This window comes from Gobio gobio, assembly GCF_949357685.1.
Source record: "Gobio gobio genome assembly, chromosome: 4".
In the NCBI taxonomy this organism is placed as follows: domain Eukaryota; kingdom Metazoa; phylum Chordata; class Actinopteri; order Cypriniformes; family Gobionidae; genus Gobio; species Gobio gobio.
The window spans coordinates 59,725,512-59,749,560 of NC_137100.1; the positions used below are offsets into that span (position 1 = coordinate 59,725,512).

General features: G+C 38.8%; 1 protein-coding gene across 1 annotated transcript; it reads left to right on the forward strand.

Annotated features, from left to right (window-relative positions):
- tor4ab (torsin family 4, member Ab) lies at window positions 1–14,375 on the forward strand. The gene is made up of 4 exons (XM_079815836.1): window positions 1–140; window positions 228–266; window positions 10,295–10,654; window positions 12,455–14,375. Exons 3-4 carry the CDS (start codon window positions 10,331–10,333, stop codon window positions 13,268–13,270), a joined length of 1,140 nt encoding a protein of 379 aa, XP_079671962.1. The 5' UTR covers window positions 1–140; window positions 228–266; window positions 10,295–10,330; the 3' UTR covers window positions 13,271–14,375.
- Window positions 14,376–24,049: the final 9,674 nt, after the last annotated feature.

The following is a 24,049-nucleotide window of genomic DNA, read 5'->3' on the forward strand; positions in this document are numbered from 1 at the left end:
GGAAATAGGAGTGAGCAGATAGCCGAAAGGTGTGCATGTGTGTTTGGAACATCATATCAATCATCATCGTCAAAATCACCATCTTTGAGGACAAGAATTAAAACCAAGGGAGCAAGTAGACGCCTCATGCAGCTTTGAAGGTAACCGTCTCTGTTTTCTGTCTCACCTTCTTGTTTTTGTTTTTTGTTTAACCATGTCTATCTGTCATGTATTTCTCTTTATCACAGTGATATCGTTGCAGGTGATACCAGACTCATCCATGCAAGGTAAAGGCCCATTTTGTATTTCATATCCATACAATCAGGCAAGCTCAGGCATATGACCCTGATGTTGACAGAAAAGACAACCATAACATGTTTTTTGTAATCTCCATTTCTAGACAATTTGCTGTCTTCATTTTCAGTTTTAACATTAGCGCTTCTGTGCAACACAACCATTTGCATGGTAAAGTTTGCATAACTGCCCTCACATAGCTGTGTGCAAACAAACACCATTCTCCAACCATCCCTTGAAAGATGTAAATATACAGTTATGTTTTCATATATGCATCTACAGTGGCTTCAGATTATTTGGACACTCAAGTCACACTTAAAAATGTCTGAATGCCGTTGCATTAGATATCAAAATATCAGTATCAGGTGGATATCACCATACTTTCACATTGATTACATTATTATTGGGGGGGGGGGGGGGTCAGTTTCCTGAAAGGTTACGTTTAAATGTACAAATGAGGCAGTCTAATTAAATATGCTCTAATTTGCATACATTTCCAGAAATGAAATCTGAACCTTGAATGAAGCCAGGTTCAAAAATGTTGTTTCATTTTGTCAACTTCTTTGAGTCAAAGGCTTTTGCAAAAGTGTACATTTAGATTTGTTATGCTTGTAGATGATTTTTATTTAATTTTATCTTATTTTATTGGTTTGTGTGTGTTCGTGTTTCTGCTGTAACACCATAATTTCCTTTCGGGGGTTAATAAAGTAGTATTGCATCGTTGAAGATAATATCCACACAAAAAAAAAAATCATATCGAATAAATATATATTTTGTAATTTTCAGTATTTTCTGATATATTTATCACTCCGTATATAAGAAAACATTGCCAACAGCCAGAAAAAAATTCAGTGTTTTTAGGAACAAAATGTTAAAATCAGGCAAATTATATATGAACAAACCCCTCTGTAAAAAACCTCAGAATTGGAGTAAATCTTTAAAGTTTGGTGTATGTAAGTGCTACTGAAGTGGAGATTTCTGACTCTTCTGAAATTATTTTGAGAAAACTGCCTTTAAAGATATGTTTTGTAATTGAAATCTACAGACGAAGGTACAAAGTAATAAACATTTATTTGTCTTTGTAAGCTTTCTAAGCTTTCTTGAAAAAAAAAACGAGTTGTCAGTAATTCCAGTCTCACTTCCTGCTCAAATCTACTTTGTGACAAGTTTGCATGATTCCAGCCTATGGTTTTCATTGGCTGCCTGCTAACAACATCTACTTTGACCCGCCCTCAAACAATGTAGTTATAACTGAGAGACTGGAAGAGTCGGATTCTTGTTCGACATATTGAGTAGACACTCCACTTTGCAGTACTTCCAAAGGATGAGGACTTGCGCTCGAATTGATCTGGTAAAACCAACGCCATCGTTACTGTTCATATCACTTGGTATATGAGTGCTGAGGAAGATCCGAAGCTAAAATTCAGATATGGTAATGGGCGTTAGACATGTGCGGGTAAACGGTAATACGATATACCGCAATAATGAACATGCACAATATTGTTATCGTGGGCACTTCAAAATACCGTGAATAATTATTTATTACGAATTATTCCGATTTTTAGAATGAATTTTAAGAATACTTTACCCATCAACCGTTTAAAATGAAAAACATGTCAAAAAGGAACGCACTGATGTAAATAGACCGTGCATGAGCCGAGCACATGGCGGAATGAGGAGACACGCTGAAGTGCACATTCACTCTTCGACAGCAGAGGGCGCTGACGGAACAGCAGAAATGCAGCCGTTTCCCCAGTAATCACATAATCTAATACATAATACTTAAAGACTTAAGGCTATTCATTTTCAAACTTGCATTTTATATTTTAATCTGGACTAAATTACATGCCCTAGATATTGTTTGAATATGTTCTGACTGTTGTTCAATCACACACTCTACGGCTCCAGTATTTAACATTAGTTCCTTCATAACAAACTGACAATGAAAAATACTTCTAAAGCATGTATTAATCTTAGTTAAATGTACATTTCAGCATACCTACTGTTCTTTATAATTCTTTTGCACTTTAATCTGTTTTAAATATTTGTTTACTTTATACATTTTTGTGTATTGCTTTATTGTATTTAAATGTTTGGTTCTTTTGTTATGAGAAAGTGATTTAACCTGTTATAGTATGACAACACTTTTTTTGCAACTTATTTCAATATCGTGATAATACCGTATACCGTGATAAAAGCTTCAGCAATTAATCGCAACATGAAAATTTGATACCGGCACATGCCTAGCGTTAAGTTTCCGACACAAGTTGTAAGAGGTAGACCAATCACAACAGACTGGGCCATCTGACCAATCAGAGCAGAGCAGACCAATCACAACAGACTGGGCCATCTGACCAATCAGAGCAGAGCAGACCAATCACAACAGACTGGGCCATCTGACCAATCAGAGCAGAGTAGACCAATCTCAACAGACTGGGCCATCTGACCAATCAGAGCAATCCTTTATCAAACTGTTTCAGGCACTGTGAGAAAAAGGTGATGCTGCAATATAGGCCTATATTATGAGAAAATTTAAATGATTTTTGAATTGGATGCATGTAAACCTTTTTTAGAAGACCTCCAAAACAAAATTAGGAACATTTAAAATAGCATAATACACTCTCAAAAAAATGGTGCTATATGGCACTAAAAGTGGTTCTTTGGCTCGTACTCATATAGGGGAACCACTTTAAGTGCTGTATAGCACCAAATCTTGGTGCTTCAGTGGTTCTTCAGCGGTTCTATGGGATGACTGAGGTGCTATACTGTAGCACCATATCTTAACAGATTCTGTAAACACTCACCTAAAGGATTATTAGGAACACCTGTTAAATTACTCATTAATGCAATTATCTAATCCAACCAATCACATGGCAGTTGCTTCAATGCATTTAGGGGTGTGGTCCTGGTCAAGACAATCTCCTGAACTCCAAACTGAATGTCAGAACGGGAAAGAAAGGTGATTTAAGCAATTTTGAGCGTGGCATGGTTGTTGGTGCCAGACGGGCCGGTCTGAGTATTTCATAATCTGCTCAGTTACTGGGATTTTCACGCACAACCATTTCTAGGGTTTACAAAGAATGGTGTGAAAAGGGAAAAGCATCCAGTATGCGGCAGTCCTGTGGGCGAAAATGCCTTGTTGATGCTAGAGGTCAGAGGGGAATGGGCCGACTGATTCAAGCTGATAGAGAAGCAACTTTGACTGAAATAACCACTCGTTACAACCGAGGTATGCAGCAAAGCATTTGTGAAGCCACAACACACACAACCTTGAGGCGGATGGGCTACAACAGCAGAAGACCCCACCGGGTACCACTCATCTCCACTACAAATAGGAAAAAGAGGCTACAATTTGCACAAGCTCACCAAAATTGGACAGTTGAAGTTCACTGTACTAAAATGGCCCCCACAGTCACCAGATCTCAACCCAATAGAGCATCTTTGGGATGTGGTGGAACGGGAGCTTCTTGCCCTGGTTGTGCATCCCACAAATCTCCATCAACTGCAAGATGCTATCCTATCAATATGGGCCAACATTTCTAAAGAATGCTTTCAGCACCTTGTTGAATCAATTCCACGTAGAATTAAGGCAGTTCTGAAGGCGAAAGGGGATCAAACACAGTATTAGTATGGTGTTCCTAATAATCCTTTAGGTGAGTGTATGGTAGCGGTGCTATATAGCACCTCAGTCATCCCAAAGAATCACTGAAGAACCGCTGAAGCACCAAGTTTTGAGTGGTTAATCATAGTGGTTCCCCTATGATTAAGAGCCACAGAACCACTTTTAGTGCCATATAGCACCTTTTTTTTTTTTGAGTGAAGGGGTACTTTAAAATTGACAAGTGCATGAAAAATAAGATAGATAGCACATGCACTCGAGCATGCATCTAATGCATATCTAATGCAATGACATTCAATGAGCCAGAAATCTCCACTTCAGTAGCATTTTTACATACACCAAACTTTTACAGTTTTAAGTAATCATTCTAATAATTTTTGGGCCCATTGGTATATTGTTATACAGATGGAACCAAAGGCTCTGTCTCTAATTTCAATGTCATTGTGTGTTATACATCAACTTCCTCGTTGTGCATTTGTTGTAATGCAAAACAGCTGTGTGAGTGTAGACAGTTATGCAAAATGGTGAAGTCATCACACACACACACATGAGAACACATCCCTCTCTCTTTCTCTGCCCGGACATGTGGAGCTTAGGATGATGTGATTGTGCTTAGGATAATACACATGAGAGAGCACTGCGTCTACTAATACTTTAGTGAGAAACACATGTGGACTTTCCCTGCATGAATCTTGAGTAACAGAATCTATATTTCATTTTCTGAAGTAAATGTGATAAGCTATACATTTTTCTTTGGTAGCACTTTATTTTACAGCCCTGTTCCGCATGCACATAGAGGGAATTCAGAGTGATTGGGACCCTTTTTGCCATTGAGATGACTTTGAAAAAGTGTCCAAACCAACCTGAATTCACCCTACTTATTATAGTAATTACAATAGCTAATAACCGTGAACCTACCCCTTAACCTAACCTTAACCCTTAACCTTATATTACCCTGTACTTACATTATTACAAAATGTAAGTGGTGTTGCTCATGCAAAAGATGCCACCATGATATTATGGCCCGGTTTCACAGACAGGGCTTAGGCTAAACTAGGATTAGGCATTAGTTCAATTAGGACATTTAAGTAACTTTTATAAACTTGCCCTAGAAAAAAAAAACATTACTGGTGTGCATCTTAAGACAAAACAATAGCACGGACATATTTCAAGATATATCCGTGCAAGTTTCTTTCAGTTAAAACAACTTAAACATGCATTTTAGTCTAGGACTATCTTAAGCCTTGTCTGTGAAACTGGGGGTTAGTGTTGTTGGTGATTTCCAGGGTGTGGTTGTGCGGTAGCTAAGAGGTTTTGAGTAGATTTAGCTTGTTACACAATTGCTAGGGTGCTCTGATTGATTGCCAGGTGGTTTGCCAAGTCAAATGAGTAATAATATAATATATATATATATATATATATATATATATATATATATATATATATATATATATATTATTACTCATTTGACTTGGCAAACCACCTGGCAATCAATCAGAGCACCCTAGCAATTGTGTAACAAGCTAAATGCAGCTGTATATATATATATATATATATATCTTGTTACGACCCCGTCTAGGGTGAGGCCGCAACATAAACTGGTATTGGAAAACCGGAGATCCTTTGTACACTTTTATTTACAGGACCACAAAAGAAAGCACAACTTCAGGGATGAGCTAAGGCCAAAATAACAAACAAACACCAGCTAAACTCCTAACAGGAAAAACTAAATTCCCTAACAAAAGAAAACAAATAAAAATACAACAAATTAACCTATCTACCTATCTGATGAAAAACAGGAGAAAACAGTATTTACAAAATAATTGGCACTCACCCCCTACAGCTTCCAAGAGTGGAAAAATATTTACAATAATCTACAAAATATACAAAGAAAGGAAATGAGATTGACAGCCACTTATCAACTCAAAACCAAAATTCACACTGCACACAACAGGCAGGTCAACAGATTAGCTAGCAGTAGCAACACACTGTAGCAAACACACAACAGCACATGTGCAATTGAACAACAGGAAATCACAGGTTGAGCAGAGCTCCCTCTTCAGGCACTGCAGATCCTTTTATTGCCTCTTGGTCCCATTAGCACCAATCAGATCTGGAGTTCACTTCGATAGGATCCAATCCTGTGAAAGAAAAGGGCGGGACAAAAGAGAAAAAGAGCATAGCAACACATACACAATACGTCTCAGGACGTAACAATATATATATATATATATATATATATATATATATATATATATATATATATATATATATATATATATATATATATATATATATATATATATATATATATATATATACAGCTGCAAGCAGCAATTAAGGGGCCAGGCACCACAAAAAAGCTAAAAATCAAGGTAGCGAGCATCAGGCCAACTGCAAAAAATTGTAAAGACATTTAGAGGCGATTTTAAGCGAAATGGTTGAAAGCCCATAAAAATAATAGTGTTGGGTGACAATTACACACAAGTTTGGTATCAATATGTCAAATCTTTCCAGAGATAGAGCCTCAGATGCAGTTTATTGGCATTATGCCATCAAATTCGTAAATGAAAACAGTTCCGTCTGTCAACACGAAATCCATTATTTTTTGCTGGCATGGGCTGAAGATGATCTCACTCGAATTTGGTGAAAATCGTACAAATGGTCAAGGAATTTGAAAAGGGGCTGACAGGAAGATCGGGCGAATATGGCAAAATTTGTATCTTTGTTCTTGGCATAACCCAAGGAATCTACAGAGACCAGCCGCTCTCTGTTTCCTTACAAGTATATGAAAAATTAATCAAAAGCTATTAGAATTTTTTTTTTATTTCATTATAATTCTTGACCACAAGGTGGGGCAGCCCAGACACTTTTTAAGTACCGTCAGGCCGAGGTGCCGATGACACTTACTAAGTTTCTTAACAATGCACCAATGCATTCGATAAATATAGCATTTTACAGCTAAATTCAAAATGGCCGACGCCTAAAATGGCCGATATGGGAAAATTGGGAATCAAGTTTTAAGAGTCCAGTTTTGTGATTTTTGTCCAAACCGTTCTGAAGTTATAAGCAAAAATATCAATTTTCATATCTCCTGACCACTAGGTGACAATGCACAGAAACTGTGCAGGTGCCATCAGTTGTCATAACGCATTCTCTCTCTCGATAAGTAATTAAAAAAAATGCTATAATTCATTAATTGTAATAAATGTAATCTTACCGCATTTACCACACGTCTGATTTAAAGCGGGCAGAATGCTAAATCTAAAACATTTTTTGTACCCTTCCTGTCAAATATTGCTGTATTTCAATGTTGGCAAATGACCATGGCTTCACGTTGGGTGGTCCTTTTTTTAATTCAGAGCTAGCTGTGGATTACCCCTTACTTATAGCCTGTATCAGAAAGGTGCTTTTAATATAAGCATAATTCAATATCAGAACTTTCGTAAAGGGGGGGTGAAACAATCAGTTTCAGTCAATCTCATGTCAATCTTGAGTACCTATAGAGTAGTATTGCATCCTTCATATCTCCGAAAAGTCTTTAGTTTTATTATATTTATAAAAGAAAGATACGCTGTACTTTCCAAAAAAATAACAGAGTGGCTGGGGGCGTATCGTGTGGGCGGAACTAAAGAATGACGAGCACGCGCAGCGTTTGCGTTGAGAGCTGAGAAAGCTGTGACATCCTTAAACGTGGAGAAAAAAAACCTTATCCTAAATAAACCATTGAGATCAATCAGATTTAGCCATACATATATGATCCAGAATCTGATCTAGAGGCTGAAATTGAACAGGAGAAGCAGCAACAACAACTACAGCAGGACGTCTCTATGGTATGAACTGTAACTATAACTTATATACTTGCTTAGCGGCTTATCATGCGCGAGTTTTACAACATGTGTGTGTGTTTACTCATGGTTTATGAGGACATAATTTGGTTTATCGACTGTATGCGATTTAATGTTAGCAGTAGCAAGCGGAACGGCTTTGCACGTCAGACTAGTGCGTGTTTACATAGAAAAACAATGGAATTATTGCGCATTTGAATGACAGAGTCGATAGCTAACAACACAAAGACATTTGAAGCAGTTTTACTCACTGCCTGCTTCCAATGCACGGCCGTGAATCTTAATCGCTGGGACTGCTCCATCTTTCAGGATTAGACGAGCTACAAATCCGGAGTTGATCTGTACCTTGTTTATAAACCATCGTCGCCGAAATTCAGGGAACAAACTAAAACACTTGCACAACTCCGTTGCTGCTCCGGAAAAACAAACTCCATCCACTGTCCCATTAACGCTGGGTTCTTTGGGAAGCTGTACAGGGTTGTCTTGCCCTGACAACCAAAAACAAACTTCTTTGGTGACATTGTTGATTTCGTGAAGTCCTGTGACTGCAGCGCAGCCGGCTTCCCTAAAGCTTTTGCTCTCTCGCTCTAGTCGCGCGCGCGCCCTTCCGGGAGAAGAGTGCGTACAGCCCGTACAACGACATTCCGCCCTATCTGACGTCAGATATACCCATACTCGAAAAAAAACTTTCAGAAACTTATGAGAAACAGGAAGGAGTATTTTTGGCACAGAAATACTCCATCAAACGTCCAACTTTTTTTTTTTAAACTTTGTCCATGTTTAGGATGGGAATCCAAATCTTTAACAGTGTAAAAAGCTCAGTATGCATGAAACAGCATTTCACAAACACCCCCCCCCCCCCCCCCCCCCCCATTTGGAAATGTGAAATCCATTTGAACTGCTATTTAGACTTTTAAAAAAGCAGTGAGGTTGATTTGGGGTCAAATTCTCTTTAGAATCAGTTTTCTTACCTTATACTTTCCTTGCCTGAGGTTCATGCTTTGAAATTTACAGCCACACTCACACACACACACATCTCTATGGCTGCCAAATCCAGCCTCTTATTTAGCCTTCCAATCTTAATTAACTCTAATTATCACGCTTTTGTCAAGGCACAGCAAAATGTAAGACTGTTCAAAACCAGTCACGCTAACTACCTCGACCTGTAGCAGAACTGCATGGGCTAGTGGTTATATGAAACATCTCTTCGGTCTTCGTGATTTTGCCAAGTAAGGCATGTTACTGCTTCAACATATTTTGTTGATCCTGCAACAACATTCCTGTCTGAAAATGTAGTCCTATCCCTACCCCTAAACCTAACCCTACCCATAAGTTATCTATTGGATAGTGCATAAGTGCACTATCCAAACTTGAAAGGGAAATGATAGGTGAATAACACTGATGTAGAAGCACCTAACCCTGGTTGTAAGCCTTAACTGGACATAAACTGTCCCTCAAATCTGATTGGTTGATTGGAATGTTGATCGTGTTGTACTTGGAATGGTGAAATCACGTTCACCATTGAATACACACCTCATTTGTTGAAAATCAAAAGTTGTAAATCAAACAAATTATAAATACCTTTAAGTTTTTCTACTAAAAAATATCAAGTGTAATTCTGTTTTCCTTGCTGTTCCTTTGTAATTATTTGTGAAATTTTCTGGCAATTTCTGAGTGAAAATTGTTTCAAAGTAAATCCTAAACCATTTTTTTTTCAGTGTGTATGCTTTTATATTTCCTCTAGATCAACTGCAACACTGAGTTCAATACAATAAATGTATACTTTGGGTGTGTTCACACTTGACATGTTTGGTGCGATTAAAACAAACCCTGGTGTGATTGCTCTGTTAGAGCGGTTCATTTGAATAAGTGTGATCGCTGCCATCCGAACCCTGGCACGCACCAAATAAGCGAACCGAGACCGCTGAAAAGATGGGTATCTATTCACTTCCAAACGAACTCTGGTGTGATTCCAGTGAAATATGAACGCAACACGGACCAAAGACATGTAAACGAACCTAAAAACGGGATATGATGTCACAAGATGCGACCCTAAAAAGGACAGAATGCTCAAGCGAACCAGTTTTTTCTCGTCATAGTCGTGATGTTGCCCATCATAGTTCGGTCCAGGCGTCAGAACCGCGTCTCCTCACAGCAGATCTTCATTTGTGTGTGTGACGGAGGGATTCCTGCCACTGCTTTGACTCCTTTACACATTTTATAAGCTCTTCACGAGTTCTCAGCTGGTCACAATATGTAGCTACGCACATACAGCGAACACATTTAGCCTAGAAGACAGCGTTGTTTTGGATGTTCGGTAAGTTCCGTCACGAAATGTTCATCATAAAATATTCCAATCAGTTTGTGAACATATCCGTATGCCTTTAGGTTCGGTGTTAAAATCCCAATGTGAACGCTAAGTGGACCAGGACTAAACAAAACAAGCGAACTGAACTACAAGTGTGAACACACCCTTTGAAGGCACTGTAAGATTCGGATTAAAGCATTTGCCAAGTGAATTAATGCAAATATTTTAAATGTTTGTTACTCTCAGTATTCCAGACCGGTGGTGGACTGTGAAGGGGTTTCAATGGATGTTCAAGTGGAAAAAGAGAGAGGAGATGAGGAGAAGGAAGTTGTGCAAAGCATGTCAATGATCTCCCCACAGCTGAAAGCCATGATCCGAATCAAGAAAAAGTACCTAAAGAGATCTAATTCAGTCAGGTTGGCTCATAGCACTAACTCAGCTGCCTCTGATGGGAGTTTGCATCCTAAGAACCCCCAAACCAGAAAGCCCAAGCGAAGGAAGTCCCGCGTGCTGTTCCCTAACCACACTCTGACGTTCAAGCCAAAGAAAGAGCGCAGCCGAGCGAAACCTTTCCTAGTGCTCTTTAGCGTGATCGTCTTCGTCCAGGTAATTCTGCCTGTTCTTTCCCTTGGGTGTCATTTCTTTTGTGCCAGAATTGAAAAAACAATTAATTGAAAACACACACACACACACACACACACATTGGATTTGGTACAGGTTTTATGCCGAATCCCCTTCCGGATGCAACCAAGCAGTGCTGAGAGTACTAATACTCTAATTAGAGTTATCTGACATGTAGTTGTAAAAGTACTTAATATGTCTAAAGTGGACCATCGAAATAAAGTATAGCCAAAGCTTTATTAAAGGTTTAGTTCACTTCAAAATGAAAATTTAATTTCAATCTCACCCAAGATGTTCATGTCTTTCTTTCTCAGTAAAAAAGAATTATTTATTTTTTTGATGAAAACATTCCAGGAATTGTCTCCGCATCATTGACTTCTATGGCAACCAAAATGTTGAAGGTCCAAATCAATGCAGTTTCAAATCGCATTGCTCATCTTGCGCTGCTCTGTGACGTGCCAATGATTGCACAATCACATCGGAAAGGTCACGAGACGTAGGCGGAAATACCGCCCCAAGAGAACGTGCGAGGACTAATACAAGCGCCCTTTACCAAAAAAACACTCCATCTTCAACTTTGTATTAGACTTTGCACGTGTGCTTTGTAAACACGGGGGTGGTAGTTCTGTCTGCGTCTAGCGTGAGCTTTCCGACATGATTGTGCAATCCGTGGCGAGTCGCAGAGCAGCGCAAGATGAGCAATTTAGGTTAAAAAGTATATTCCTTTTAGATTCCTTCTAGATAAGACCCTATTCCTCATCTGGGATCGCGCAGAGCCTCTGAAGCCCTTCAAATCGCTTTGAAACTGTATTGATTTGGACCTTAAACATTTTGGTTGTCATGGAAGTCTATGATGGGGAGAAAAATCCTGCAATGTTGTCCTCAAAAAACTGAATTTCTTTTTGACCGAAGAAAGAAAGACATGAACATCTTGGATGAGATGGGGGTGAGTAAAATATCAGGACATTTTCATTTTGAAGTCAACTAATCCTTTAATCCCCCCTTTATGAGAATAGGTGTGACTTAAATATCCAAACTTAAATGGTTGTAATTCAAGGATGCTTTGGAATCTAGACCTATGTTTGGTCTTGTTTTAAAGAAGACACTCAGCAGATTATTGGTGAAAGCACTGAAGTGAAAGCACTTCAAAAAATGGAAATATGAAAAAGTTATGGAAGTTTACATTTACTGTACACTTTTTTTATATTATTTTTTATAATTTTTACTCTAAAATGACTATATAATCAAAGCCATATGTCTAACCAAGTTGTGTTCCAAATTTGATATCAAAAATGTAAGAAAAATATCCACCGGGTGTCACACATTCCATTTAATTTTTTTTTTTTTTTATGCATTCTCCTGTAACAAATTAATACATTTATGTCCAAATATCACTTCTATCACAAAACAGTCACCGAATATGGAACCTTTCCGATGATATGTGTTTTGTCAAGATTAGAAAAGGCTTTGTTTATAAAGTAGTTAAAATACATTTTGTAATATGAAACCTGACACCGCCCACAAGGGGAGGAGCCCACTAGAAGAAATTAGAGTAGAGTAGAGCATTTCCATGGTAAAGCAACGTCCAATTTCATAACGGTTTTCACAGGATGAATTTTGAGTTCGTAAGCTTTCGAATGATACCTAATGACGATTACTAAAATATGTGATATGAAAAAAGCCAATAAAAAAATAGCGCCAAGTATCCCGCCTGCAGGACGGTGACAGTTATGGGGTTAAAGGTGGCTTCCCGTTCCCTTTTTTTATTTGTTCCTGTTCTCCCAGGTCTACAACGCCATTGAAAATCTGGATGACCATGTTGTGAAGTACGATCTTGAGGGTTTGGAGAGGGCGTTGCACAGGGAGGTGTTTGGCCAGATGGAGGCGCTAGAGGAGCTAATGGACCAGCTGAATGATTACCTGTCCACTTATGCCCACCAGCAGCCCCTCGCCCTGTCTTTGCACGGCGCGTCTGGTGTCGGGAAGAGCCATCTGGGCCGCCTACTGGTACGGCACTTCCGCTCCGTGGTAGACGACAAGCTAGTGGTGCATTATTTATCCAAACACCGCTGCCCCCAACAGGAAGCAGCGCAGCACTGCGCCTCCGCACTGGCTCAGCGTATAACTGAGGTAGTGACTCGGGCCGAGGAAGAGGAGCAGATTCCCTTCTTCATTCTGGATGAGGTGGAACTAATGTCGCCTCTGCTGCTGGACACCTTGCAGACGTTTCTTCAGTCAGATCAGACAAATGAGTTTCTCAACGTGGTTTACGTTTTCCTCAGCAGTCTGGGGCAAAGGGAGATCACAGCTCACATTCTTCAAAACGCCTCCACCGCCGGAGCCCATAAACCGCTCCGACGGGCCCTGTCTCTCATCCATCCTCTATGGACGGAGCCAGCAGTCGAGTTTATACCTCTTTCCCTGCTGGAGCGGGAACACGTCATACAATGCTTTCTAGAGGAAATGACCCTGGAAGGGTTCTACCCTGAACTCAGTCATGTAGAGAGACTGGCGGATGAACTGGCCTATCACAGAGCGGCTGGAAGACAGTACGCAAAAACTGGATGCAAACAAGTAGTGGGAAAAGTTAACCTGCTTTGAGAGATTGGAGAGATATCTTTCAGTTACACAAATACAGACTTACATTTACAGCCAAACTTTACATTTCAAATACACTACCATTCAAAAGTTTGGGGACAGTAAAGAAATCGATATTTTTTTATTCAGCAAGGATGCATTCAATTGATCAAAAGTGACAATAAAGACATTTATAATGCTACAAAAGACTGAATGAATGCTGTTCTTTTCAACTTTCTATTCATCAAAGAATTCTGAAAAAAAGTATACGTTTCCAAAAAAATTGATACAAATCTGAAATGTTTTTTGAGCTTCAAATCAGCATATTAGTATGATTTCTGAAGGATCATGTGACACTGAAGACTGGAGTAATGATGCTGAACATTCATCTTTACCATCGCTAAATTTTAAAATATATTACAATTGGCTCTTTTATTTGGAAGACAGGACTTACTTTATCAGTTTAGTAAGTAAAAGTGTGGGTAAAACCTTAAAACCTACATGACAAGTTTAGCTGTAGTGACAAATAAAACTTTTTTAATTCAAATGATGTCTCTCTGTGAAGTATTTCTCAAAAAAGTAACAGAAATATGTAAGAAATTCATCAGGCTGAATGGAAGTATCTTAAAAGAGTGTTCAGTAATACAAATATCTTCAATATTTGTGTCAGAATGTTGATTTCCGTAGAAAATAATTTTGATGACCCTCAAAATCATCACCAGAGAAATGTTCTTTTTTCTTGTGAGAACATTAAATTGACGTCCAGAAAAATTCAATGACTGCATGACCTTTGGGGCTTTCGTATAAATTCTTATGAGGTTGCACTACTTTTCTCGGTGGATGAACTTCTGGTCTCATGTTACTGATGTAATTCCTATGGGCGGAGTTTGTTCCATGTAAACAGCTTTCTGGGAAATCTGGTATGTTTTTTTTACTAAAAGTTTAGCAATTTAGCAGCTGAAGCAGCATTACATCACCAAGTTGAAAGATTGGATATCATTTCACATAGTGGTACCAGGTAAGCACACTTCAATCACAGTATGTCTTATGTTAAGTCTTGTGGCTGTATTTTTCATTTTGTTTAGTTTTTTGGAAACTGTGTATTTCAATATTAACTTACTGCCATTCTTAAGTGTGCCTTACAGTATTTGTCATTTAAGGGATGAGTGAAGATTATTTTTGTTCAACAAATCAACATTATGCCACAAATGTTGCCTTTTTTAAAGTAAATTATACCTTGAGTTTCAAAATGAATTGTGACTAATGACAACACAGGACAACAAACAAACAAAATAACTATATCTGTGCTTCGCTAATAACCTTGTGGGAGGAGTGTTTGTGAAGGGACTCAGAAAACAAACAAATCGTATTTAATCTTGCTTATTGCAACTTTGAAAGTTTTGCTTATTTTTGTGTTTTACCTCATATACTGTGTGTGTGTATATTTATATATATATACCAGTAACTTAATTCAAAGGGAAAACAAGATTATTTTCCTGACCCAATGGCAGTTGTTTTTTCTCACTTTAAGCAAAAAACAATTAAATAAATGTTTTAGAAAACAATATATAATATATTTAAAACTTAAAGGGGATATATAATGCTATTTCATGCATTCTGACTTATTTACACTGTTAAAGAGTTAGCTTCTCATGCTAAACGTGGCCAAAGTAAAAAAAAAAAAAAAAAAAAGTTGGACGTATGACGGAGTATTTCTGTTCCAAATACACAAGTTTTTTTTTTTTTTTTGTATGGCCCTGTATGTCATCATAACGCGTGCGCTCATCATCCAGAGCAAGAGCAAGAGCGCACCCATCAACAAGCTTCGTTCGGGTTACGGGAGCAGCGCTGTCATTTTGTTTTTAGACCAACAATTTCACTAAAGAAGTGTGTTTTTGGCAGTGAGGGAAAGATAACGGATCCCAAATAACCCAGCGTTAAGGGAACAGTGGATGCAGTTTTTCCGGAGCAGAAAAGGAGTTGTGCAGGTGTGTTTCGGTGACGAATGTTTTTTAAACAAGGCCCAGTTCGGCGCTGGATTTGCAGATCGTGTGAAACTGAAAGATGTAATGGTCCCAGCATGAAAAAAATCAAACAATTATCCAGAGATAATGCGATGATGTGTGTGTGTGTGTGTGTGTGTGTGTGTGTGTGTGTGTGTGTGTGTGTGTGTGTGTGTGTGTGTGTGTGTGTGTGTGTGTGTGTGTGTGTGTGTGTGTGTGTGTGTGTGTGTGTGTGTGTGTGTGTGTGTGTGTGTGTGTGTGTGTGATAGACTGTAAATGTAATTGTCTTGTATGCAAATATATTGGTGTTTGGTGGTGTGCGCTGCTGTTTTCACTTGGTTGAGGTTTGGGTTTGTTTCCTCTGTTGTTATTGGCAGGTTGATCTTGATTTCATCCTTGTGTGTATATGTGTGTGAGACCGAAGCCTGGTTACCACCACAAATAATTTCAAACCCCAATTACACACCCCGAACCTGCCTACAGCCCTCTGTCTGAGAATGCTGAACAAGATTCACTTTTAATCACATCGAGACACGGCCGAAAAGTGTATGTCACGCGATCACCACACATGCAAACACTTTCCATGCGAAATGCCTTCAATTTGGGAAAAAAAATCCAATAAAATATGAGAACTTTTGGCTGTAGTAGCAAAAGATTTGCGATATAAAAAATGTATATTTAGATATTCACACTGCAAAAAATGATGCTCATCTTCAGTATATTTGTCTTTTTTTCCCAGAACAAAAATTCTTAAATCAAGATACATTTACAAGCAAAATGACAAGATATTAAGTATTGTTTTCTGTAAAAAAAAAAAAAAAATTATATATATATATATATATATATATATATATATATATATATATATATATATATATATATATATATATATATATATATATATATATATATATATATATATATATATATATATATATATATATATATATATATATATATATAAAATAAATGAGAACAAAAAATAAAAAATCTGCAATCGGGGTCAGAAAAATAAACTTGACCTTTTTTCTTTCTTTTTTTCCTTTTAATGCATTTTTTAGAAATCAAGACCTAATATCATAAGTCATTTTGCTTCTCAAGTAAATCTTGATTTAAGAATGTTTAGATTTTACACTAGAAAATATGTTTCCACTTAAAATTATCCAAGAGTAATATTTAACTTTCATTTTAATTCAATCCTTGCTTATTCCATAATTCACACTGTTCATGCTTACATTTTGTTCATAATTTTATTTATAGGTGTAATATATATATATATATATATATATATATATATATATATATATATATATATATATATATATATATTCATTATGTATATAATCATTATGTTTTTGTCATAAAACCCTGCTCTAATTCTGCTCAAGTTACTTTCACTTTTTCACTGCACACGTTCCCATCTTATTACAAATAAAGCACGTGCCGTGGGGAGGTTTAATAATATCAGTAACAATGTTGAGACATGCATAATGTTGACAGATGCATTTACAGACAGTTTAATTATGTGCTTTAAACTTTCTGGTAAATCAGTGTAATTCAAAATAGTTACACGGGTGGAAAAGGGCACTGGAGGTGCTGGCGGGGTCAAATTTCCATGCCTCACACAAACTAGCAATACAGTACTGAAAAGTACAATTTAGAGAAGCTAGAGTTTGCACTTAATAAAGAGAAGATGTAAAAATGTATCAGGTCAAGCATGAAGGGGCTTCTGATCTCAGTGTTGCATGCAGCTATTGTGAACAAAGAGTTAATTTCAGAGTACATTCCTCCGTGTTGTGCTTCAGCCCAACGCCAGACTAACTTTGTATAGCTGCCAGCAATTTTACTGCAACAGGATCTTTCAAGGCAGAACACACCAGAACTTCCCACTGCTCCGCTACTTTTATGCATTATACAATGGATTTGCACATTTACAGCTTTATTCATTTGATTTTAAATACAAAGTTGTTAAAAAATTGTGGATTGCATCACTGGTGGAAACTAAGTGGAGCAACCCTGATAAGAACTTACAAAACTTCCGATTAAATCAGGAACTGAAAACACACTCCTCTGAAAAAAGAACAAAAAAACATACAAATTAATTTTTTTGGAGACATAGTTTCACTCAGAGGGACATAAATCACATTTGACCTCCGGTTTGGAAATTAAATCAGTTTCCTGGCATACACTTAGAATGAACTCTATCATTTTCCTAAGGCAAGCGTCACTATTATAATGTCTTATACTTAGGGATAGTGGTTTTCATTTTGTAACATCCTGCACCGTATGTGCTGTAGAAGTGAATGATTTGTGAAGTGGATTTGATTTTCATCTGCCAGACTATAAAACAGGTGAAGAAAAAAGTGCCACATACACTCTTAAAAATAAAGGTTATTTATTGGCATCTATGGTTCCACGAAGAACCTTTAACAACAACACAAAAAAGGTTCTTTATATCGGAAAAAAAACCTTTTTTAGATCATTCAAATGTTCTTCACACTAATATGGGTTAGTGGTTATTTTAAGAACCGTTCACTGAAAGGTTCTTTGTCCCTGTTTACACCTACATTGTGGTCAACGCTAAATGTGTAAATGGGGTCTAAAAAGTTTTGAGCTTGGCCACCTTCGACCACTTCCAGAGGTAGTCGAATAGTGTAAACGCTCATGTGGTCGAATGCGTTCGAACAGCCACAAAATACGCCTTCTCTCCAACTACAGACCTAATGTGTCAACATTATGGGAAGCGCAATAGCCAGACGAGATTTAAACTTTGTCGGCTGCAGACACAAGTTTGGTTTGAAGATGAAAAACGTACCAAGCAAGCACAATGTTCTCTCACCGTTCCTGATTTCTAACACACACTCTCAGCATTCGACGTGGTCTTGCGGCTGTCAGAGCAGAAATGAAAGCTGCTGCTCTATGTTTTTCTGTTTTCTCCGGTTGTGAAAGATCAGAAAAAGCCCATACATTTACCCGTCCATAGACCCTCCCCTCGAAGAAATCAGGACAGAAGTGGTTCAAAGAGGACAAAAGAGATGGATATAAACACCAGGTGTAAACGGGAATGTCTACTTGTGATCCGATCGACCAAAAAGCATCGTAATACCAGGGCTGAATCCGAAATCGCCCCCTATACCCTCAAATGGGGCATTATTTAAAGGGACAGCCATTTGTAGTGGTGTCCGAAACCATAGTGGACGTTATTGAGTGCACTCATTCAATCCTACATTGCACCGCAATAACGAGTGTACAGCTGATGTACACTCAACGGCTGTCCGAATTCACTCACTCGCTTTCATTCACTCCTTCAAGTGAACTGGATTAGTGTACTAACAAAGGTAATCGTGATTGCGGGAGGGTTTAAGGTGCGATTTTGGATTCAGCCCAGGTGTAAACAGGGCCTTTGAGTAACTAAAAATTGTTCTTCTATGGCACGGATGTCCAAACTCCATTCTGGAGGGAATTTAGCTCCAACTTGCCTCAACATACCTGCCTCGAAGTTTCTAGTGTCACACATCTGTCTGGTCTGTGTTAGCACATGTGGTGTTTTGGGTTAATTCTGTGTCATGTGTGCCTGTCGTGACCCCACCCCTCTTGTTATCTGATTATTGGTTGATTTGCCCCACCTGTTGAGTGATTTGTAGCCCCTCTTTCTCTGTCCATGGAACCCGTCACCCACTTGCAGCCAATGTGGTATGTCAACTCTCACTACATTCGTCAGCAGGGAGCAGATGTGAGGAGGTTTGCTCGTGTCTTCCTCATCAAGACTGAACACTTGGACCTGGCAGAGAGCAAGGAGGTTTTTAATCTGTGCCTTGACATGAACCTCAATCCAGAGGAGATGAAGAGGATGGGGAGTCTAGGGTTCTGGGAGTTGGTCGACCATCTGGACCCCAGCCCTCCAATGACCATGGTCCCAGTTCCGGTGGTCCAGAGTCCAGAGATCATCCCGGAGGTTGCTGCCGTTCCTGACACGCCACCCAGGCTCCTTGCTCTGCCCGCTCAGCCCAGGCCTCCCGATCGCTGCGGGCCGCCCTGGCCTGTCCCTCCCGTCCCACCCTGGTCTGTCCCACCCTGGTCGGTTCCTCCCGTTCTGGGTATGTCTGGTGGAACTTCTGGAAGCCGCTCCTTAAGGAGGGGTTAGTATCACACCTCTGTCTGGTCTGTGTTAGCATATGTGGTGTTTTGGGTTAATTCTGTGTAAGTGTGCCCCAGTCTTCTGTCGTGACCCCACCCCTCTTGTTATCTGATCATTGGTTGATTTGCCCCACCTGTTGTCTCTCGTTACCTGCCTTGTTTGTCTACGATTTAATCTCCTTCCGTTTTCAGTCCTGTGCGGTTATGTCGTCTATGTTACGTGCTTATGTTTCCTGTTTCTGACTCTCGTTCCTGATCCTGGTTTGTCTGTTTTCATGTTTGATTTTTTTAAAAATTCCCTCGTGGGTTTTTGTTTTGTTTCCTGTTATTTTTTTGTCAATAAATCATTTCATCCTGCATTTTGAGTCCTCACCCCTTTGTCCCATATCGAGTCTGTGACATCTAGTATGCTTAGTAAGACCCTAATTAGCTGATTCAGGTGTGTTTAATTGGGGTTTCAGCTAAACTCTGCAGGACAGCGGCTCTATAGAAGCAGGACAATCCTTTTCTATGGCATTGCTGCAAAAACCCCTTTTTTGAAACTATTTTTAAGTGTACTGACACTAAAAGAGGGTCCTAAGCCAATATTTATAAACCTGAATATCAAATAGGCTGCATTTACACTGGCACAACAAATCAGATTTTTTTTACTCACATCTGAGGCCCTGTCCACACAAACGCAGCTTTTTCTATGCGGTTTGGCCATTCGTCTACACGCAAACGCAGTATCCGGACACTGAAACCAAACTTTTTTGAAAACTGCTGCCAGGGTGAACATTTTTAGTTGCAGTGGTGTCGTGTGGACTGTGAAACTGGATATTTTGGCTTGTTGCGTCAGAACCGGAACCGGCAATAAAAACATTTCCAGGCTTCTGATTGGCCAACATGGCTTTACGGTTAGGGTTATATTGCCACCTGTTGGTTTGGTATGCTCTTGACAGCGCTTCATAGCGTGTTTTGCGTTTTCATGTGGACGCTTTTTTTTTTTTTACGGAGGGAAAAACTCTGTTTATAAAAATACCAGTGTAGCTACATGTGGCCTGACTTGAATTTGTTGCACAGAGTATAAACACAAAAGTCATCATGAGTTTTGCATCCGATCTGAGCCGCTTCCAAATGTGGTTTTAAATCAGATAAATATCCAATATCTGGACATCTGACCTACGTCTAAACATGTCTATCCAATTCCCCTTTGGTATTCCAAGCCATCATAAGGCAAGTGCGACATGTTTGCCCACAAATATAGTTTTTAATGTTGTGTTATGAAGCAGATGTGTCTGTGTGCGCTTGCTCACAGCTTTTTTATTGACATGGGAACTTCATAAAGGAAAGAAATTGCACGCACAGAAATATTCAGGAGCCGGTTTTCAACCTCTGCCTGTGAGTTTTATAAATAAAACAGCTTCACTACTGAAAGCTACATTATATTTCTCACCGAGCTGTAGATTTAAATAGCCTAACAAATTAAAATTACAGTTATTTTCCGGTCATATCCATTCTGTCATATTTTACGCTGCAAAACATCCATGGCAGCTGTTATCTTGTCCGTTCTGGCAGAATATCATGGCCACCTGACATGAATTAGGCTGTATTAATAATTTTAACAGCACTGCCATTCAAAACCAGAGGGCCTACCTTGTGCATAGTAAAGCGATCACTGACAATCATTGAGGACGGGAATTAATGTAAACACAGATATTGGATAGCAGTTGTGTCTAAAGTGAATATAAATGGGCGGGCCAAAAAATATGGTCAAAAGATCGGATCAGAGCATTAAGACGCAGCCATAGAGACGTAGGGATGGGCTCTTTTAAGTTGGGCCATGAAGCAACCACCCAGAACCGCATAGCAACACATGGAAAACTGCTAAGAGCACCTTAGCAACTGCATGCAATGTCTTGACAACCACAAACAACACCATAGCAGTGGGGTTTTGCCTGGGCTAGCACCACTTACTTGTTCAAAGAAGATGTAAACATCTAGTATCCTGTTTTGTGATTGATCTTGAACCGAGCTCATTCTGTTATACAACAGCCTATTTATAAGACCAGCTTCTTGACACGCCAGTACCGCACTTTGATCTTAAGAAGTACATTCTGAATATGATTCAATTTCTGTGTAAATTACAAATTATATATATATATATATATATATATGATTGGACAATGAATCTGAAACACTGGCAAAATAGTGTTGGGGGTTTAACGTCTATATATGCGCTGATCTTCACTGGTTTTACATTCCATTAGTAAGAGTGTGATGGTTGAATTAGGAGAGCAATTGCACAGAGTCGTCTGTGACCAGCAAGTCTTTGTGGTGTATCGAGAGCTATGGGATCCAGGGTAATGTCGGCATACCTCCACGTAGGACGAACCACATCCAACAGGACTAACTGTTGACGCAAGAGGAAGCTGTCTGAAAGGGACGTCCAGATATTAACCCGGATTGTATCCAAAAAACATAAAACCACAGCTGCTCAACTCACTGCAGAATTAAATGCCCACCTCGACTCTCCTGTTTCCACCTAAAATGTTAGTCAGGACCTCCACAGAGTCAGTATTCATGGTCTGGATGCTATAGCCAAACCAAATGTTGGTTTCATTGGTGCCAACAGTGCAAATCTTGGACTGTGGAGCATGTGAAACATGTATTGTTCTCTAATGAGTCCACCATCACTGTCTTTCGCACATCCGTGGGAGTTACGGTGTGGAGAATCCCCAAAGAGGCTCAACACCTGGACTGTTGCTGCCCAGAGTGAAGCACAGCGGTGGATCAGTGATGTTTGGGCTGTAATATCATGGCATTCCCTACTGTGCTGGATGGGCGTCACTGCCAAGGACTAGCGAACCATTCTGGAGGACCATGTGCAGCTAATGGTTCAAACGTACCCTGAAGCGGGTGTCATCTATCAGTATGATAATGCACCGATACACACAGCAAGACTTGTGATAGAATGGATTGATGAACATTAAAGTGAAGTTGAAGATTTTCCATGGCCTGCACAATAACCAGAAGTCAGAAAACGTTTACCTCAACCAACATCACATAGTGGCCTGGCCACTGTCCTGGAAGAGGAATGTCTCAAAACCCCATGGCCACTGTGAAGAACTTGTATCTGTCAAAGATAAAGTCTGCCAAGTATTGTAACCCATATCATATAACTGTAGACGGTTTAATATATATTGATTTTGAGGTCGGGTAGTTTGGTACATCCATCTCTAAGAGATTTTTTTACGACTTTAAAGTTTGTACTTGACTTATATGTTAGTTAATTTGAGAGTGATGCAGCTGCTGCTATATAAACACGCCTCCACAAACATCCAGTCACGAAGTGGAAATCATTCACAACTACGACATCATTTAAAAGCTAACGTGACCCCATCACTCACCCTGAAACTACATCCTGGAAAACACTAATAGCACATTTCGGATGGTTTTTTTAATGTGTGGGAGTGATTATTATAAGGACGGTTGTAAAGCTCAAAGAGCCTATAATCTGTGACTCCACACAAGTCATCAATGTGATCTGCAAGCTTTTGTGTAGGAGTTTTTTTTCTTTCTAATTGAGTTTAATATTAGCAACCATAAAGACGTGAGTAAATTGTCAAAGTTCCTTAGCAACAGAGGAACAAATGAGCATCCAAGAGGAGTTCTTTGATGGCCTCTATAATCCTGTGTGGAATGAAAAGACAGAACATTCTGCTTCAGGTGTCTCCCTGACATCTCAGAAACGCCCATGATTTTCTGTCTGCTTTCGTTGTGCCTCAGGCCGCTCACTACCATTTAGAGGTCGGTAACATCATCACTGGGGACTTTAAGAAACATTTTCTGAGAAATGTCTCATTATTACCCAAAATAGCAACAGCAGCACATGCGGATACTGTTTCTTCTCATGCATCACTTTCACGTCACCAAACGGATTAAAATACTAAAAGGTAAAAAAAAAAAAAAAAAATATTGCAAAAGAATGCAATACTGTTCAAAAGTTTGGGGTTAGTAAGATTTTATTTGAAAATAAAAATGAATTCCGCAATTACTTAAATTGATCAAAAGTGACTAACTATTAAATTGTCACAAAAGATTTCTGACAAATAAATGCTGTTCTTTTGAACTTTCTATCCATCAAATAACCCTAAAAAAAAGCAGCACAACTGTTTTCAACACTGATAATAAAAATAAATGTTTCATGAGCAGCAAATCATCATATTAGAATGATTTCTGAACGATCATGTGACACTGAAGACTGGAGTAATGATGCTGAAAATTCAGCTTTGATCACAGAAATAATAATGTAATAATATTTCACAATATTACTGTTTTTACTGTATTTTTAATCAAATAAATGCAGCCTTGGTGAACATTAGAGACGTCTTTCAAAAGCATTAAAAATCACACACACACACACACACACACACACACACACACACACACAAAGTCGGTGTTTGGATTAAAATAGGCAAATGCTTAAAGGGAAAGTTCACCCTGAAATGAAAAAAGCCATCTTTTACTCACGCTGCTGTTGTTCCAAGTGAGACTCTTTGCTTGTTATGATACGGAAGATCCGCAGAAGTGTTACTAGTATCTCATTTCACAGATACTTTGTTTCTGTATTGATTCTATATAAAAATGCAGATACAATGTAAAGTATTTGCTCTGGCTCTTG